General features: G+C 56.9%; 2 protein-coding genes across 4 annotated transcripts in view; one reads left to right on the forward strand and one right to left on the reverse strand.

Moving 5' to 3' along the window:
* Window positions 1-106: 106 nt before the first annotated feature.
* Window positions 107-18,159, forward strand: LOC109444200 (bifunctional peptidase and (3S)-lysyl hydroxylase JMJD7). Of its 3 annotated transcripts, XM_088797155.1 has the most exons (25): window positions 107-222; window positions 4,214-4,367; window positions 4,440-4,693; window positions 5,028-5,084; window positions 5,569-5,664; window positions 5,864-5,940; window positions 9,143-9,215; window positions 9,511-9,647; window positions 9,792-9,923; window positions 10,300-10,340; window positions 10,534-10,576; window positions 10,837-10,891; window positions 11,185-11,315; window positions 11,596-11,679; window positions 11,976-12,013; window positions 12,885-13,020; window positions 13,787-13,923; window positions 14,178-14,400; window positions 14,552-14,669; window positions 14,983-15,120; window positions 15,297-15,401; window positions 15,568-15,747; window positions 16,100-16,266; window positions 17,076-17,262; window positions 17,435-18,159. In XM_088797155.1, the coding sequence occupies exons 1-25, from the start codon at window positions 159-161 to the stop codon at window positions 17,653-17,655; spliced, it is 3,048 nt and encodes a 1,015-aa protein (XP_088653281.1). In that variant the 5' UTR covers window positions 107-158; the 3' UTR covers window positions 17,656-18,159. The 3 variants fall into 3 exon arrangements, with proteins under 3 accessions (XP_088653281.1, XP_019580984.2, XP_074183980.2); XM_074327879.2 differs by lacking the exons at window positions 107-222; window positions 4,214-4,367; window positions 4,440-4,693; ... (1 more) ...; window positions 5,569-5,664; window positions 5,864-5,940 and adding an exon at window positions 7,890-8,008; XM_019725425.3 differs by lacking the exons at window positions 9,143-9,215; window positions 9,511-9,647; window positions 9,792-9,923; ... (14 more) ...; window positions 17,076-17,262; window positions 17,435-18,159 and adding exons at window positions 6,160-6,319; window positions 6,433-6,962.
* The window catches only part of SPTBN5 (spectrin beta, non-erythrocytic 5), a 47,149-nt gene continuing 46,160 nt past the window's right edge, over window positions 18,104-19,092 (reverse strand). The window contains exon 68 of the mRNA XM_088796946.1: window positions 18,104-18,738. Coding sequence (XP_088653072.1) covers window positions 18,671-18,738 — 68 coding nt within the window. The 3' untranslated portion in view covers window positions 18,104-18,670. The remainder of the gene's footprint in view (window positions 18,739-19,092) is intronic.

A 19,092-nucleotide genomic window follows, 5' to 3' on the forward strand; every position in this document is an offset into this window, starting at 1 on the left:
CAGAATCCGGTTTGCACGGGGGGCGCAGAGGGTGGATCCAGCCTGCGGACTTAAGGACTGAGCCGCGGGGAGCCGCGGGGCGGGGCCTCGGGAGGGCGGGGCCAGGAGGGGTGTTAAAGAGGAGGGCGGGGCTTCAGGACGGCGGCGGCGGCTGCGTCATGGCGGAGGTGGCTTTAGACGCTGTGCGGAGGGAGTTACGAGAATTTCCGGCCGCGGCACGGGGTGAGTGGGTTCGGTCAGACTGCGGCGTCCTGGCGTTGACTGGCGAGTAGCCTCGGGACGCGGGCGGGGCACCCGGTCCCGGAGTCGTGTGCGCCCCGGTCCTTCCTGGGCCGCTGACACCAGGGCGCGCCCTAGTTCTCACGGGGCGTAGAACCTCGTGCACGTGGCTGGTTGATGGCCCGTCTCTAATTACTCTTCCGTCGAACCCCTCCTCCATCCCCATGCCCGTGGGTGGGTCCTCAGCTCTCCTCCCGTGTTTGCATGCCCTCGTGGCTTCCTGGGATGACTTCATAGTCTCAACACCCGGTCCAGTCTTGACACCCCCCCTCCACCCTCCCCCGCACACAATGTTGTTGCCCTTCCCACCCTTTCCTGTCGTGAAGTCTAAGGTGGTCGGATTCTCCCTGTCCGAACCCCTGCTGTGACTATTCAGGAACAGACGCCTCCAAGTCGCGAGCTGTGCAGAACTGGAGGCAGTGGTACCACTGATCCCAGGCTCCCCCCGCTTGGTTTTTATTTTTGTCCCTCTTTTCCTTCCTTTCTCTCCCCTTTCTATTTTTAAGTGATTTTTTAATTTTTTTTAATAGAACCACAGGCACATGGTTTAAAAACAGTGGGCTTAAAACACAAAGTAAGCTTCCCTCCCATTCCAGGTCCCAATTTGCATCCTTCCAGAAACACTGTTTACATCCACACCTATGAGACTATATATTATATACCTCCGTTTTTATACAAATGGTAGCCAACGAAAGACCCTCTTCAGTGCTGTTTACCTTGGAGATCATTCCATATATTTCTCACAATCTTTTTTCACACCTGGGTGCTAGGTGCTGTAATTTACTAACCAGCCCACTGTAGATAGGCATTTAGGTCATTCCTAATCTGTTTTCAACAGTGCCAGCAAGGAATACTAGGAGTATTCATTTAACAAATCCAGTCATGTGCCGGACGCAAGGTTAGGTGATTTCGTTGTTGTGGGAACATGTTAGAGTGTGCTTACACAGACCTAGGTAGCACAGCTTACTATTGTAACTATATGTGCGATACATTCTTTTATATAACTGGCGGCAGTGGGCTGTTTACACCAGCATCACCACAAACTCTGTGGGACCACCGTCAATTTGCGGTTCCTCATTGACCAAGACATCGTTATGTGGCCCATGACTGTACCTACTAAGCACTTCAGTGTGCCAGGCTCTCTTAGTGTGTATAGGATACATCACTAAACAAAACCGATCTCTGCCCTCATAGCTAGCTTATAGTTCTGAGGAGACAGACGATGAACCATAGGCACACTAAATGAGTAAATTATATAGTAGAAGAAATGGGTTACAAGATAAGTGCTATGGGAAGAAAAATTAAAACAGAAGAATGGACCTTAGGATGTGGGGGTGGGGGCTAATTTACAAGTTTAAATAAGATAGTAAGGGTGGGCCTCCTTGATAAGATGACATTTGAGTACAGGCTTGAAAGGGAGGAGAGAGGGAGCTGTGCAGACATCTGAGAGAAGAGCCTTCTGGGTAGAGGGCACGCTCCGGGCAAATGCCCTAAGGTAGGAGTGTGCCTGGTGTGTTCAAGGAACAGTGAAGAGGCCATTGTGCCTGGAGCAGAGTTTTTCTGCACATGTGTGAGTATTTTTGTTGGCTAAATTCCTAGCAGAAGAATTGTTGGGCCAAAGGAACTGTTTGGATCCCTTTTGAAATTCTCTCACTTTGAAGCTCACAGTGGCCATTCTCTAAAGGAAAACTATAAAATGGAGACAAAATAAAACTGAAGTAGTTGCAGAAAATACAAAGGGTAAAAAAAAATGGCAGTTTCCATGTGTTTTAAAAATCCCCGTGACAATAATAGATTTACTGAGCCCCACATCACCCCACCACCCAAGGTGCCTGCTTTGATGAGTTGACATGACAGGGAAGGCCCTTTGCCAGTTTCTTCCCCCTGCTCCCTTATCTACTTGGCAGGTTCCATCTTACCTCTGTAGCCAGTGCCAGCTCTTCCCTTTTCCGTTTTCCTGGGCCCACCAGCGTCTGTCTTCTCACTCAGTTCTAGTATTTGATCTAAAGACGTTCACTTTCCGACTGACAGCAAGGCCAAGATGACGAGCGTGGGGATGGAGTTGTGAAAGATAAAGCATGACCTCAGAGGTGAAAATGAGTGCGATGGCTGTTTGGAGCAGGAGGCAGTAACCACCCATTGAGGTTTAAGATGTTCAGGCCAGACCTCAAGGATGAAAATAACAAAGCAAAGCCCTGTTCCCTTTATAAAAGCCAGGAGAAAGGCATTCCAGGCTGAGTGAGCAACAGGAACAAAGTTTGGTACCGCTTGGATAGTCAATGGTAGGGGGCGGGCACCAGACAGGAGGAAACCAGACTGGAAAAGTAAGTTGGGCCCGATCATAGAGCATCTTGAATGCATGCCAAGGCAGACACTATTGTGTAAGGAGTAGTGGTAAGTCATCAAAGGATTTTTTAATGGGGGTGTGACAAGATGAGATTGCATTTTAGGAAGATGACTGGGGCCAAGGTGAGCGATGCTTTGAGAGGGCGTGGAATTAAGCCAAGGAAACCAATTAGTTCACTGCAACAACCATCCACCCAGGAGATGTTGGAGACTTTTATTCAACCATTAAGCAAATACAGAGGGTGCCAAAAAAATGTATACACATTTTAAGAAAGAAAAACTGTATTCAAATAATATATACCAATAACAAAAGATGAATACAAGTCACATTTGACTTCTACAATTGCAGGAGGTGGCTCAGCGTGGTTACCATCAGAGTCCAGACACTTCTGATTGCTGCAAACTACTGCTTGAGCAACGTTGACCAAAGTGTCCACTTGCATACATTTTTTTGGCATCTCTGGTGTTTGCTGAGCTCAGTCCTATGTGTTCAGTGTTATTCTAGGTCCCAGGGATATACCAGTGAACAAGACAAACATCCCTGCCCTCATGGAGCTTACATTACATTCTAGCAAGAAAGACCAATAAACAATTTGGGCAAGTGAAATACGTAGTGTGTTAGATGGTGATATAGAGAAAGAGGAAAAAAAGGGAAGGGGTATAGGATTGTTGGGGGGAAGGTCACAGTTTTTAAAAGGGTGGCCAGGGAAGGTAGCCTCATCAGAGTGACATTTGAGGCCCCAATGGAGGTAGTGTGAATGAAGGAGGGGATCATTTGAGAGACATAGGAGGTACAATCAACAGGATTTGGCGACAATCAATAGGATGATAGGCGTGAGGGAAAAGGAAGCGTCAAAAAGATTTTTATTACGGGTGACACAGGCCCCTGCAGACATCTGCACACGTAGCGCACTGTACAACCTGCCCGAATGCAAAAGGCAGCCCTGGGTGTCTGAGGATGGTGACGCTCTTCACTAAGACCAAACCCAAAGTCTAGCCCTTACTTTTCTTCCTGTAGTTTTGTGTGGCAGTCTGTCTTCCCCAGGTCGTGAGCTTCCTGAGATGATGATTGGGTCATCCCTTGATAGAGCCACATTGGCCAAGCCAAGTACTGAATGCATTGTAGGGGCTCAGTAAATATCACTGTTGAAGGGCACTTTCCAGAGCCTCGATCCACCTATACCAGCCTGTGGCCTGGGGGCCTCAGCTCTGCTCATTCTGGAGCTCCCAACACCGCCTCAGTGGCTCCGTTTCCTAATGGATGCCAGGCGGTTGGCCACTTCCGAGTGGGAAAGCCAAGGGTCCATGGTACGGGCCGGACGTGGTCCTATGGCAGGTTTGGGTTATGGGCTGAGCAGCAGACCCCGGCGCTGGTGCCTCTTGTGGCCCATACTGGTGTGTTTGTGGGTGTGTCACACTTTCTCCCTTAAATTTCCCTCCTCATTCTTCAATTCCTGGTTGTCCAGGGTCCCTTGGTGTCCAGTGGGCATGGTCTGGGGACACAGTGTGGCCTGTCCAGGAAAGGCAGGCAGTGGGACAGTGACTGCATGCTGTTGGCTTCAGCCCCCCATCCCCCTCTTTCTCTCAGAGCTCAGCGTGCCTCTTGCTGTGCCCTACCTGGACGAGCCCCCCACTCCACTCCACTTCTACCGGGACTGGGTCTGCCCCAGCAGGCCCTGTGTCATCCGCAATGCCCTGCGGCACTGGCCGGCTCTCCAGAAGTGGTCGCTCCCCTACCTCAGGTGGGACTGCCCCGGTGGGATGTGGGTGGTTTTTGTGGCGTCTGGACACGGGCTGAATGTCCGTTCCTCCAGAGCCACCGTGGGCTCCACAGAGGTGAGTGTGGCCATAACCCCAGATGGTTATGCGGATGCTGTGCGCGCGGACCGCTTTGTGATGCCCGCTGAGTGCCGCCTGTCCCTGAGTTTTGTGCTGGACGTGCTGGAGGGCCGAGCCCAACACCCAGGAGTCCTCTACGTGCAGAAGCAGTGCTCCAACCTGCCCACCGAGCTGCCCCAGCTGCTGCCTGATCTGGAGCCCCATGTGCCCTGGGCCTCAGAGGCACTGGGTGAGTGGAGGAGGGGCCCTGCTTGCTGCTTCTCTCCCTTTGGTGATAACGTGGCCACACTCGGCCCCACCGGCTCAGGTGCTGCACACTAACTGCTCAAGTCCCTGGGCCTGGACTTTATACTGATGAGCTACCGAAGATTGCTACCTGTCCTTCTGCCCCAGGGGAGGGAGGCCCCTCGCCAAGTGACCCACCTGTTCTTTCTCCCTGCTTTCTCCTGGAGACCCCTCTGCTCCCCACCCAGGTCCTGGCCCAGCATCATTTTTGGTGGTTATTCCCAGCCTGGCTGTTGGGGTGCCCTCTCCTAACTTACCCTTTTTCCCCCGACTCACAGGAAAGATGCCTGATGCTGTGAACTTCTGGCTGGGGGAGGCGGCTGCAGTGACATCTTGTAGGTATCAGGTGGGGAGGAAGAGGTCAAGAGTGGAAGGTTGGGGCTGGACGGAAGTTAGACTGATTGATCTCTAAGATTTCTTCTGGGATTTCGGACTGGACACAACAGAGGGCCTCCCTGACAGCTCAGGTCGGGGAAAGTACCCGTGGCATTGGGGATGGAGGGCATTGTTTCTCCTAGGTCCCTGAAAGCTCTCCGGAGGCCAGCAAGGTCAGGGTGAACTCAGGAGAGCTCTGTGTGCTCAAATTCCCCTCTTGGTGGAGTTGAGTCCAGGGCCTGGAAAGCGTCAGGTTCCTGGTGGGCAGAGATCAGAAATGCCTGAATTTCCGCCAGACACTTGGGCATCCCCTCAAGCCTGCTCTGACATCGCAGGCTGTTCTCTTACACTGTAAGCTGTCTGGGGGTGCAAGGCCCCGATCGTTTGCCGCTGCCTTGCCCTGCCCCCCACATCCCTGCCCACTGGACCTTCTTTGTGTGGCAGTGCACAAGGACCACTATGAGAACCTCTACTGTGTGGTCTCGGGAGAGAAACACTTCCTGCTACATCCACCCAGCGACCGGCCCTTCATCCCCTATGGTAGGGGAGGCGGCCTGCAGGGGCTCTGGGGAGCAGGTGGCCCAGGTGGGGGGAAGGAAGGGAGGGACCCAGGCAGGCCCATGCCCCAGGCCTGACGTGTGGACACAGTGTCTCCTGACCCTGTTCCCCTGTACCCAGGGAACAAGTGAATGGAAGTGGCTGGCAAGCAGCGGGCCACACCTTTCTCCATCTGTTTCAGAGCTGTATACACCGGCAACCTACCAGCTAACTGAAGAGGGCTCCTTCAAAATGGTAGATGAGGAGGCTATGGAGAAGGTACCTGTCTAGTTCCTGGGCCCCAGGGGGAGAGAAGCATAGGAGCCTGGGCTCTAAGGAGAAGCCACAGAAGAGCTGGGGATGTGCTCCTTGCTCTGAAAAATGTCAGGGCCTGTGGTGCTGCACAGGGGAGGGCCCGTGGTGTTCACCTTTGGAAGGGACAGAGTTGGGGGGCCAAGGGGTTTGGGGCCTACTCCCTGGCATCCACTGTGTCCCCAGGTGCCCTGGATCCCACTGGACCCCTTGGCTCCCGATCTGGCCCGGTACCCCAGTTACAGCCAGGCCCAGGCCCTTCGCTGCACAGTGCGGGCTGGAGAGATGCTCTACCTGCCGGCCCTTTGGTTCCACCATGTCCAGCAGTCCCACGGCTGCATTGCTGGTGAGGAGCTGCCCGGTCACCTGACGGCAGGCCCAGCAGGGCATCTGGGGGAGGGGTTGGGGTGGCCGTAGGTTAGAAGAGGGACCCTCATGCTCAGATCGTTCTTTCTGCAGTGAATTTCTGGTACGACATGGAGTACGACCTCAAGTACAGTTACTTCCAGCTGCTCGACTCCCTCACTAAGGCCTCAGGTCTCGACTGATGGAGGCCCGGTGAACATTGCCAAGGGCAGCTCGTGGAAAAGGTGGTGCCCCTCCTGGGCCTGGCCAATGCTAGAGGCAACCTGGAGTCCAAGCATGCTGGCTGCTGGCCTCGCGCAGCTTGGGATCAGCTTTGGAGGATCTCGGTCTGGAGGACCAGGAGATGCCAGGCAGATCTGGGTGTGGGCTCCCAGGAAGTTGCCACACAGATGAGGCAGCGGCCTGTCCTGGAGGATAAAAGCCTCCAAGTGCAGCACCGCCTCTCACCTCCATGACCGTGGGCGAGGTACTGCCTTTGAGCACTGGTTTCCTGTCTGTAAAACAGATAATGCTGGTTCCTACCTCCCGGGTGTTGTGAGACTTGGAGATGAGATCTGTAAGGATAACTTGGGGCTGGCACAGAGGAGTGTTCAATAAAAGTACCTGTGATTCTTGTGTGCTGAGACTCCCTCTTGAAGTTGCCTTCCATGGTCTGGTGAGGGATGCAAGGCTCAGATAAAATTTCAGGGTGACCCTGTTGGGGGTGAGGGCCGGGTCCGTGCCTGGGCCTGAGGAGCTGTGTTGTCAAGACCCCTCTATCCACCACAGCCGTTGCAACCCCTCTTGGCAAGCAGGCCGACCTCGCCGTAACGCTGCCACAAACTTCATTGACTTGGGGCCTGTGAGGCTCTTCCTACCTTTGCCCTGGCTTTGTTTGCTCTCCTCCAGCTCCAGGGCAGCTGGTAGGGTCTGGTGCCCTGAGAGTCACCCCTGTTTCTCTCACAACAGGCACAGGTAGGAGGGGACAGAAGCCCCTGCTCCTCCTGAGACTATTCCCCTGCGGAAGGAGTGGGTTTCCACACAGACTCCCTCATCCCCAGCCACCCAGCACCCAGCTCCCAAGCGGAAGCAGCTGGCTTTGAAGGGCTTAGAACAAACCGCGTCCCTACCAGCTGACAATGGGGCCTGGGGCACTTGTCAGATTGGCCCGGTGCCCCAGTCAGGACTGGGCATTCCTGTCATACTGGCACTGGAAGTTGCGAGAGGCCCTGCCTGCCACAGGGGACACTGCTCTTCCGCTTGCCCTGCTCTGGGCCCACCTTCACTCCCTGCTTTCCAGACCTCAGTGGCTCCTCCAGGCCTTACTTTCCCACCTTCCTGCTCAGCCTCTGACAGTGAGCTCTCCTGGGGGGTGTCTTCTGTAGGTCAGGGCTGGATGGGGTGAGCGCAGATGGAGACGGCTGGAGAGAATGGGCCTTTGGGGGTGCTGAGCCCACACCCCATGGGTGTCAGTGGCTCCACCTAGGATTAAGGTACCTCATTTTCTGGACAGGTGGCTGGTCCAGGAATGGGTGTGGGGCTTGGGTGGAGCGGAGGTGGTTGGGAGGGCCCGGGGAGGAGCTTGAAGCCAGCGGGGACATCCCTGGCTCAGGATTAAAAAGCCGACCGCCTTCCGTCCTGCGGCGGTGCTGTCATTCCTGGCTCCCAAGGACTCAGCCTCATGGCTCTGGTAAGATCAGTAGGGAACTGGGCCTCCACTCGGACCCCTAGTTCTTCTGGGGTCTGGTTAATGCTGTTTGTTAGAGGAGCTGTGGGTTTCTCCTTGGCCCAGCATGGTGAGCAGAAGCCAGGGAAAAGGCAGGTCTTGGGACAAGGATCATCCTGAGTTTCTCTAGGGATGGGCTCCGGACAGCACCCCCTGGCACCAGGGGCTTGGGACCTGATAACTCAGGTTCCCAGCTGCTTTCCTGGGGCCCCAGAAGGAAGTGGCTGTTCCAGTGACCTGACTCAGTTGTTTGGGGTGTGGGGCGCAGGGCTGACACTGACTGAGGAGCTTCCCCAGCTCTGCCCCTGGACGCCAGCCCTTTCTGAGGTAGGGCTGGAGGCCGAAAGGAAGGACCGGTTGGCATGGCTTCCCCTGCCTTGGGAACCAGCCAGGGTCCCGTCCCCAGACCGAGGGTCGTGGGTTTAGATGGAGCCACCTGGGAACTATTGTTACCCTGACCTTGTAGGACCTGGAGGACTTGACAACCTGTGGGTGGTCTGAGCTGCTACTGCTATCCCTACCCTAGCAGACAGCCCGTTTCCAAAACTGTCCCCTGGCTGGAGGTGGAAAGTATGGGGGTCAGCCCAACTAGGGGGCCCAAGGCCAGGCTGGGTCCTGACATATCTTCCCTGGCACCCTGCCACCCAAGACCAACCACAAGCCTGCTTAACAAGGGTGAGCCAGGCGTGTGGGTGGAAAGACTGAAAAGGAAACTATACCAGGAACTGGAGGCAGGCGAGTGTGGGGATTGAGCCTACAGCTAGCTTGGTCCAATCCTCGGGCAAGTGACTACTTAGTCTTCCTGCCTCAGTTTCCTCCTGGAGTTTAGTCATAAGTAGTCTCCCACATAGGATGGTTGTGTAATTGAACGAGTTAATGTCCATGAAGACCCTGGACCAAAGCCCACTCAGAGTGTGGTCTAAGTGTTGGCAGGGGTCGTCAGCAGACACCAGAGCTCCATTCTGTTCAGGCCTGTGGCTGGGCAGAGCTGGGCTTGTGATTCAGGATTAGGTGTCAAGGGGTTGCCCCAGCCTCCCTTTTGGCCCTTGTCTCCTTTGGGCCCCTCTGCCTGCAGCAAGACTGTCCCTCTGTCTGCAGGCAAAGGTGCCGGGGACCTGCTTGCTCACCGTTCGTGTTCTGCAGGCCTGTGGCCTGCCCTCCAAGGACCTAGGTGAGTGCTGGGCAACAGTTCTACAGCAGCATTCAGCATGGGGCAGGGACTGGGGAGAGATGTGAGTAGGGCCGGGCATGCCGGGGGTTCCTGGAGGGGGTGCCAAGAAGAGGTACTGGGTGGTGGAAAGTCATGGTCGGAGCTCTGCCTCTGCTCTTCCCCACTTCCCCACCCAGCCCCATTCTTGGGTCCCTACGTCTCTTGGGGATGCCTATGATGGAAGGACGAGGACTGTGGGTGGCTGGGCTGGGAAGCGTTCTGACACTCAGCGGGCACCCGTTCCTCCCTCCCGCAGTGACCCCCTCTGACAGCTATGTGACTCTCTGGCTGCCCACGGCGTCCAGCCAAAAGCTTCAGACATGTACGGTTAAGAACAGCAGAAACCCCACCTGGAATCAGAGCTTTCGCTTCCGAATCCACAGCCAGCTCAAGGTGGGCTGGATGTCAGCCCTGGCCTGCTCACTGTCCTGTGCATTGCCACCGTTCCCTCCCAGCCCCCCATTCTCTGTCCCCGTGTTTCTCACCCTCCTATCCCACCCTCCTTGCTACAGCCCCCTCACTCTGCTCCCCTTCCAGAACGTCCTACAGCTGCAAGTCTTTGACCAGGACCTTTTGACCAGCGATGACCCTGTATTGTCAGTGCTGTTTGATGTGGGGACTTTGCAGGCGGGGGAGTTCCGACGTGAGAGTTTCTCCCTGAACAGTCAGGCAAGGCTGCATCCAGGGGAGGGGAGGGCCTCTGCGCCGGGGAGGGGAGACGCCTGCAGGGTGGTTGAGTATGTGTGGCCCTCTTTTCCAGGCTTCCCTAGCATCTCAGAGGCCTCTTTCAGCCAGTAGCTACTATCCCCAGGGGAGCAATCTCATCCCTAACCCTCTTTCTTGGTCCCTAAGCCGAGGGCGGTTCTTGGAGCCGTCCAGAGAAGGTGGACTGTGCAGCCCGGAGATGGAAATATGGTTCTCCTACCACTGGGACCCAGCAGCCCCAGCTGGCATCTGGGTTGGAATCTGCGCCTGTGTGTGTACACACACTCACACTCACACTCATACTCTTCACACTTCCTAACTTGCTTCTTCCTCTCTCCAGGGTGAGGAGCATCTGGAAGTTGAATTTCGGCTGCAGAGTCTGTGAGTCAGGGGCCTTGGGGCAATTCCCGGGTGGGAGTGCTTCCTTCTGGGAAGGATGGGACCCAGCGCACCCAGAGCCGACTCCCTTTCCTGGGAGACATCCAGTGGTGGAGGAGGAATGGCCAGGCCTCGCTGGGGGGTGAGAACCTGGGAACCGGGACTCCCGCTCAGGGTCACTGGGGGCTCTTTCCAGGACACACTGTGCTGAGCAGCTGGTCAGCAATGGCATCCTGGTGGTGAGTCTAGAACCCCTCCCTCAGGCCACCTGCTCACCATCCTCCCCAAGTGTCAGGCCCACCCTAGGGGGTCGGGGGGGGGGCAGAGCTGAGTGGGGGGACCCTGGGATTTTAGTTCCTCGAGAGGATATAACTTCAAGCAAATGTATGGTGACTCGGCTGAGGTAATAAAGTGCTGAGGAGCAAGAACCAGGGTGCTGGGAGGGTGGGGGCCTCCAATAGGAGGGGTTCGAGTCTGAGGGGCTCTCCTACTAACTCAGGCCCGGGAGCTCTCCTGCTTGCATGTTCGACTGGAGGAGGCAGGGGACCAGCAGGGTGAGTCCCTGACCGTTTGGGATAGCCTGGCCCTCAGCCCTTGTCTTCCCCTTTCTGAGGGGACCCTGGGGGGACCCTGGAGGGGTCCTTGCACTGCTGCTCTCAGCTCTCAGGCAGGAGCGGGGGTTGGGGGGTTTCCCCTTAGTCCACAGAAGGGCTGTGATGGGGCGCAATCTCCCAGCCTTCGCCTGGGCCAGACATCATGTCGGTGCCTCCCAGGCCGCTTAGGCCAGATGAGGGCCTCTGTGGACTGAGAGCCTGTTCTCAGCCTCTGCTCTGGTTACTGCTTCCAGGGTCAAAAGGCAGAGTTCAGCTTGCGGTTCCCGGGGCCCGTGAGGGTCCACAGGAGACCTCCGTGGGCTCTGGCTCCTTCCGCTTCCATTGCCCCGCCTGCTGGGAGCCGGAGCTGACTGTTCACCTGCAGGTCGCGTGCTGCTCGCGCCCGCGAGGGGGACCCACAGCAGAGCCTTTCCCCCTCCTCCCCTTAGCACCTCCTTCCAGCCTGTCCCTCTGCTCATGCTGAGCCCCCCAACCTACCCTTTACTCCCTGGCAGAGTCATGCACCCTGGGAAGAGTGTGGGGCTGGTGTCAGTCTCCTGTCCCGCTTCCTGCTACTTCTTTGTCACTCCCAGGGGCAATTGGTAAAGTCCTTGCTGGACCGGAATGGTAAAGATTCTTAGTTCTTCTTTTATCCCCACCTGCAGGATGCCCCCCAGGAGCAACTGAAGGTGCCCCTGAGGGCCCTGCCCTCTGGCCAAGTGGTGAGGCTCGTCTTCCCTACGTTGCAGGTACTGATCACCAGAGGAAGAAAGCCAGATGCACGGGCAGGGCCGGGCTCCAGGCCTTGAAGGGCTGGCCCACTTCTGTAGCAGCTTCTGTCCTCGGGCCATGCCCTGGACAAATGCTGGACCAGGCTCGGGGAAGAAGAGTTCTCTGAGCATGTCTGCTTTCAGGCCTCAGGCCTGGCCCCTGTGGAGATAGCCGGGGGCCCAAGGGAGCATGGGGTCATCGTGGGGGTGTGGCTTGGGCTGGAATGAGGAACAGGGTGGCCACCCTTTGTGACTGGATCATGCATGGTTTTCAGGAGCCCCTGATGAGGGTGGAGCTGAAAAAAGAAGACGGGTGAGAAGCTGGGTTGGGCACTGGAAAGGTGATGGGGGAAAGCAGGCAGGGACGGGTGGCCCACAGTCAGGCACTCGGCCTGGAAGAGTGAGGGTGGCTCCTCCAGGTGGCTCCCAGAACAACTGCTGCTCCGCAAATCCTCTGAGATGCGCAGGGGTTTGCTTCCAGGGCAGAGCACCATGTTCAGGGAGCCTTAGCACGTAAAGGCTCTTTTTAACTTGGACTTGCATTTCCACTTTAGTTGGAGGGGTGTGTGCCTAGCCTAGTGCCTTGTACTTGGGAGACACTTGATAAATGTTTGACTGGAAAAGCAGGTAGAAGGTGAGAAGAGTGGCTTGAGGCACAGAGAGGGCAAGGAAACCAAGAGGTGAGAAATCGTGCCCCTTCGGGTGGCAGCTACTGTAGGTGGACCTTAGCTAACCTTCACCAGACAAGAGGAGTTGTGGCCCTGGCCCTCCACATGCTGGGGAGACTAGCTGCTCACCACAAAGAGGTGGGAACACTGGTTCCCGTCCCCTCTGAGGTCCCTTTTGGGTGGGTGAAGGAGAGACGCTAAGAGGTGGAAGTGGGTCAGTAGTGTTGGGCCCCAGCCAGGGGCCTGTCTGCACCTGCGACCCCGGAAGGACCTCTTTAGTCACCAGTGTTCCCCGTTTGTGAATCCGCTTTGCTGCATTCCCCAAGTGTCCTCACATGGGTCTGGGTTCGCCTTCTCCCCATCACACCCACACCTCAGATTTCAGTCAGGACACAGGAGGGGGGGTGAGGGTTGAGGAGAGAAGAGATGGCAGTGGGCTTTTCAGGGAGGCAGACCCAGCTTCCCTTTCTCTGGCGAGGCCGGGAGCCGCCTCATGGGCCCTTCCTTCCCACCCAGACCCAGGGAGCTGGCCGTGCGGCTGGGCTGCGGGCCCTGCGCTGAGGAGCAGGCCTTCCTGAGCAGGAGGAAGCGGGTGGTGGCCAAGGCACTGAAGCAGGCCCTGCAGCTGGATGAAGACTTGGAGGAGGATGAGGTCTGGGGGCTGGGCTGGACGGGGTGGGCAGCCTCGGGCTCGCTCTGGCCCCGTGCTCAGTGCCGAATGCTGGCACTGCCTGTTCCCTGACCAGACCGTAGCTGGTGCCGAGCGGGGCTTGGACCCGCCTCCTCTCTGCCTGCCCCTGCTTTGCTGCCCTCTCAGTTGATGTTATGAGGAGCTTGATCACAGCAAATGGAGAGCATGAAGCACCCGGAGCTTGCAAGCTAGCTCTCCAGGCTAGCTTCCCTTCTCGTTGTTTCTTTGTTTCTTTTTTCCCCCCTTTTTCTCATTATTTCTTGATCCTCAGCCTGGTCCAGGTTGAGACATTGGGCCTGGTCTGACTGATCAGCGAGATGGCCTGCTGGCCGGGAGGTTGCTGGAGTGTCTCCTAGGGAGATGATGTCTCTTTGAAGGAGGGAGAGGGGTGGCTACCTGGGACATTTTTGAGGTGGCTCTGGGGCTTCCAGAAAGCGATCACCAGACTCCTCAGGGGCTAGAGGTGAGGAGATGAGGCCTAAAACTTGTTTGGTCCATTTTTTCGGAAGTTCTTAAAAACCAGACAAGCTTGACCCTTGAGAGGCTGCTTCTGACTAAAACCTCCTTAGCGGCCCGATTAGAACTGGCCCCAAGAGCCCTGATCATATCTTGAGTGGCCTTAGCTGTGGGTGAGCTGAGTGGCCAGTTGGCTTGCTACCGCCTCTTCCTGTGGCTCAGCCTTCCCCCTCCCTGAGACCTCTCTGAGCCTGGCTGTACTTTCTTTCAGATCCCAGTGGTAGCTGTCATGGCCACCGGTGGTGGGATCCGGGCGATGACGTCCCTGTATGGGCAGCTGGCCGGCCTGAGGGAGCTAGGCCTCCTGGATTGTGTTTCCTACATCACAGGGGCCTCGGGCTCCACCTGGTGAGCTAGCTGCAGGTTGAGTATGGAAGCCTGGTAGTGGCTGGTTGGGTTGTGGCAGGGGTGGTAAGGCTCTCTTGGACTCCACAAGCCTTTCTGACCAAATTAGAAGGGCTGGGAGAGTGCATGTGCCAGACAAAAATGTGCTTAGGGGGACCCTTGGAAAGTGCTTGCCAGGTTGTTGTCCTAGAATAGAGAGCCCAAGGCATGCGATGGGGTCCTCAAGTGATGATCCCCCTGGCTTTGGCTTTCTCCAGGGCTTTGGCCAACCTCTATGAGGACCCAGAGTGGTCTCAGAAGGACCTGGCAGGACCCACTGAGTCGCTGAAGGCCCAGGTGACCAAGAGCAAACTGGGCGTGCTGGCCCACAGCAAGTTGCTGCAGTACCGGCAAGAGCTGGCTGAGCGTGCCCGCCTGGGCCACCCGAGCTGCTTCACCAACCTGTGGGCCCTCATCAACGAGGCGCTGCTGCATGATGAGGTGTGGGGGGACTGCAGCCTGGGGAGTGGAGATGGGGCAGCCAAAGCCACCGCAGGCCCGGAGCTGGGGAGCAGCCCTGGGCAGTAGGGCATGGGAAAGGCCCAGGCATCAGGAAGTCATGGCTTTAGGTTCAAATCGTCTTCCCCGCTAGCCCCATGACCACAAACTCTCAGACCAGCGGGAGGCGCTGAGTCACGGCCAGAACCCGCTGCCCATCTACTGTGCCCTCAACACCAAGGAGAAGAAGCTGACCACCTTTGAATTTGGGGGTGAGTAGCCTGGAGCTGAGACCCGTGCTTTCATGGTTGGAGGGCGAGGGGTAGCCGGGCCTGTGTGCAGGAGGTGGGTGTTACACCACCTCTTCTGGGCCAGGTCCCATGCTTTCCAAAGACTATCATTCAGGCTTTGGGATGGGGGCAAGGGCTGGAGGTCCCATGGCCAGCGTGCCATCAGTAAGTGCCATCAGTGAGGCCGAGCCTCCTGATCACCAGGCCGTCCTGACGGGAAGCCTGTGGTGGGTGCGTTGGTGCCGAGAGTCCTCCGGTTCTGGGCCCATGTTAAGGCAGCGTGGCCTCCTCACAGAGTGGGTCGAGTTTTCCCCCTACGAGGTTGGCTTTCCTAAGTACGGTGCCTTCATCCCCTCCGAGCTCTTTGGCTCCGAGTTCTTCATGGGACACCTGACGAAGCAGCTTCCCGAGTCCCGCATCTGCTTCCTGGAAGGTGAGGGGTGCTGGAAGGCTGGAGAAGCTGGGGTAGTGGGGAGAATGGGCCTGAGAGACGTGGTGGGCCTTGACCTTCCCAGCTTAGTCACTGGGATGTTTCCTGGTCTAGGACTGGCGTTGGGGAAGCTTGTGACGGGGTGTGGGACCCTCTTCTCCTTGTGACCCCTTTCTCAGGTATTTGGAGCAACCTGTATGCAGCCAACCTCCAGGACAGCTTATACTGGGCCTCAGAACCCAGCCAGTTCTGGGACCGCTGGGCGCAGGATCAGGCCAGTTTGAGTAGGTGCCGGGCGCCTTTGTAAGGATTCAGAAGGGTAGCTGGTGGGGCTGTATTTGGGGGGACGATGGGGATGGCTCTCAGGCCTTTGGGAGTCCAAAGAGGCTGATATAAAGGTCCAGGGGGTCCCCATTTCCTGAATGCCCCACTTCCCCACCTTGACTGCAGGCAAGGAACGCGTCCCCCTTCTGAAGATCGAAGAGCCTCCCACAGCAGCTGGCAGGATAGCCGAGTTTTTCACTGACCTTCTGACGTGGCGCCCGCTTGCCCAGGCCACGCACAACTTCTTGCATGGCCTCCATTTCCACAAGGACTATTTCCAACATCCTCACTTTTCCACCTGGAAAGGTATCTGCTTTTCTCCCCCTGGTCCTTGCTCTCTAGAGTCTTCCCAGGGCCATTTGAGCCTTAGGTCCCTGATCCAGACACCCACACTCTGCAACCCCTGGTCCCCAAGCCCTTTGAGCTCAGTTCCCTGGGCTGCTTGGAGCAGGAGCCCCTTTTTCTCTCCTTGTGATGGGGATCAGGGCCCAGCTTCAGGGCCTCAGGAAGTGGAGGTGCTACTTCAGCAGGAGGGCGCAGGACCAGAGGGCAGGGTCTCCTTCCACCAGCAGCGAGGAGCTGGCATTAGTCCTGAGGGGCTGGTGCCCTCAGCACCACTGACAGCTGCTTCTCCACCCCATCCCCCCAACCTCTCCAGCCACCAAACTGGACGGGTTCCCCAATCAGCTGACACCTGCCGAGCCCTACCTTTGTCTACTGGATGTCGGCTACCTTATCAACACCAGCTGCCTGCCCCTCCTGCAGCCCACACGGGACGTGGACCTCATCCTGTCACTGGATTACAACCTCCATGGAGCCTTTCAGGTGGGATGGGGGCAGGCTTGGAAGGCGGGCAACCCCTGGCCTGGCCCTGCCTCGGCTGGCCTGACATCCGGGCTCCTGTCTCTGGGGAGATGTGCTTTGGAGTCTAGTATCAGGCCCACCTTCCCTGGGGTCTGTGACAGTGACACCATGACAACAGGAGACTGAATTCATAGAATCCACAACCAGGGGAACCCACTGTGCTCAGGAAGTTGGCGTCATGGGGGAACCGGCAATGTTTTGAATATATTTTATGTCTGGATCCCCTTTGCTATACCTGCACCCCAGTTGGTCCTGGGCCTCTGGGACCCTCTGCTTTGAGTTTCTGTGCTGGTCCAGTGCAGCCTTTTGCCTCCCAACTGCAGAACCTGGGAGGTGTTTGCAGCCCTGCTCAGCTGAGCCCAGTGGAGCTTCAGCAGAAAAGCTGTCAGGTTTAGAGCATTTTTCCAAGTCTGGCTTGGCTGCATTGGATCCACTAGACCAGGGGTGTCCAAACTGCAGCCTGCAATCCATTTTTAATTGGCCCGCAGCAAATTCCAAAAATATATTTAGTTTACTTAAATAAACCAGGTGAGGCAATACGTACTTCACCTCAAGTGAGTGGCCCGGCTGTTTGTGTATTTTACCGCATATGGCCCTCGGTGAAAAACGTTGAAAAAAGTTTGGACACCCCTGCACTAGAGCCTGATTTGGCCTCTGGGTCCTACATCCCGAGTGTCTTAGCGAACCTCCACATTTGGTCAGCCTGGTGCTGAGGACGCTGGGGAGCCCTGTGGCCCATTCCTCTGACGTCATTTCTGTCCACCCTGCAGCAGCTGCAGCTCCTGGGCCAGTTCTGCCAGGAGCAAGGGATCCCTTTCCCACCCATCTCGCCCAGCCCTGAGGAGCAGCGCCAACCTCAGGAGTGCCACCTGTTCTTGGACCCTGACTGCCCTGAAGCCCCTGCCGTGCTACACTTCCCCCTGCTCAATGACTCCTTCCGGGAGTACTCAGCCCCTGGTGAGCCGCTGCCTCAGCCCCTCCACCATGCCCTCCTGGTGCCCGGGGCCCCCTGTCTGTCGTCCTACCTCCTCAGTCCTTTATGCCTCTCTGAGAGGGGACCCCAACGCACCCCCCTCCACCACCCAGTGCATTTCCCCTCCATGCCCAGGCTGCATTCTCTCTCCACTAGGGGTCCGGCGGACAGCTGAGGAGAAGGAGGCTGGGGAAGTGAACCTGTCTTCATCCAGCTCGCCCTACCACTACTCGAAGGTGACATACAGCCAGGAGGACGTGGACAAGCTGCTCCACCTGACGCATTATAATATCTGTAACAACCGGGAGCGGCTGCTGGAGGCCCTGCGTGAGGCTGTGCAGCGGCGGAGGCAGCGCAAGCAGCACCAGCCCCAGTGATGGCAGCAGGAGGGGGTGCTGCCCTGGCCTGGGGCTCCCACTGGGCTCACTGCCCCTGACTCTTCTTCAGGCTGACTCCTCACTCTCTGGTTGCCCTGAATTGAATCGGACAGAGACAGTCGTTCCCAGGTGTCCCAGAGCCGCTAGGGTTGCGGATGGTCCTGTCTGGGGCTCCACCAGGGTGTGTGCCTGGCACTGCTGAGGTGAGGCACTGAAGCCACCAGCAAGCCTGCCATAGATGCCTCCGGGTAGGTCTGGAGTTCTAAACGGGTGGGGGTCCGGTCCCCGTGACGGCTGGAGATGGCTTCCTTTTGAGCAAGGAGAAGATTCAGAGGTTCTGTGGCAGTTGGCCATAGAGACGGGGGAGCCCAGAGTAGCATGACCGTATTTGTGTAAGGGCTCGAAGCCCCGCGACTTGTGTCTGTTCTTTTCTTGCTACCTTGAGTAGTTGTACAGAGTGAAACAGAGCGCTTTATGTATTACAGCAGCTCACACAAATGTGAAGCATTATCTGAGATTCTGTCGTTGCTGCCAAGAAGGAAGGGACATGTTATTCCAGGCTCTTGGTTACACAGGGCAAGGACCGGTCTAAAGAAAATGTCTCTCCAGGCACCTCACAGAGCTATCGTGTTGGCATGGGTTTCCCCTGCAGCATGGGCCATCTGTTCCCGGTCTGTCTGCCCTGCTGGGCGCCACCCTTTGCAAGCAGGCAGGAGGCTAGTTTGGCCTGGGGGGGTGGGGGGGTTCTCGACTGCTGCAGCCTTACAGGCAGTGACAGCACTCCTGGCCTCACCCAGGCCTAGCGGTGTAGCCAGGGACTCAAAGGGCTGCTTCCTGTCCCATTGTATGGTGGCCAGACCTGGCACCAGATGAGCCAAAGAAAGATACCAGTGCCAACCGCATAGCTTCACCAAGCTGTGACTTTGGGGGGAGGTGGTCCTGTCTCTTAAAAATGAACCATGTGTTCCCTAAGTTGGTTCTGAGGGACCTGGTAGATGAGTCTTGCTCTGGCCCCTTAGGGGGTGTTCTCACTTGTAGCCCTGAGGTTTGGTTCCACCTCAGGGTTCGCTTCAGGGCCTATACCTGTGGGGAGAACAGGGAGGCAGAGTGAATTTAGGGCCTAGCCACCCCAGAATCTTCTCCACACACTGGCCTCCCTGCCTCCTAACATCCATCTGGGATGTGGATACTGGGAGCCATAGGCAGCTGGAGGGGTGCCCATGGTGTGTATGTGGGGGGGTGGGGTGGGAAATTATTGGTTCTCATGACCCAGTGACACTCAGGCCCTGACCTGGGCATGGACTAGAATCACGGAGCAGAAGAAATGGCTGCCCTGGTATCCTTAGAAACCACTGTGTCCAGGACAAAGCCCGTTCACTCAGCCACACATCCCCTGAATCATAGATTGGAACCCGTGGGCCCTGCAGGAGTGTCAGT

The sequence above is a fragment of the Rhinolophus sinicus genome, chromosome 3 (genome assembly GCF_057876585.1).
Source record: "Rhinolophus sinicus isolate RSI-liver-muscle chromosome 3, RSI-T2T, whole genome shotgun sequence".
Lineage (NCBI taxonomy): Eukaryota > Metazoa > Chordata > Mammalia > Chiroptera > Rhinolophidae > Rhinolophus > Rhinolophus sinicus.

What these genes read in the sequence shown, in the direction of transcription:
- LOC109444200 (XM_088797155.1), top strand. Translation starts at nt 159, where the DNA reads ATGGCGGAGGTGGCTTTAGACGCTGTGCGGAGGGAGTTACGAGAATTT. An exon ending in GGGGCCTCGGGCTCCACCTG is followed by an intron (nt 13,924 to 14,177) that starts GTGAGCTAGCTG and finishes GGCTTTCTCCAG; the next exon opens with GGCTTTGGCCAACCTCTATG. An exon ending in AGGCGCTGCTGCATGATGAG is followed by an intron (nt 14,401 to 14,551) that starts GTGTGGGGGGAC and finishes CTTCCCCGCTAG; the next exon opens with CCCCATGACCACAAACTCTC.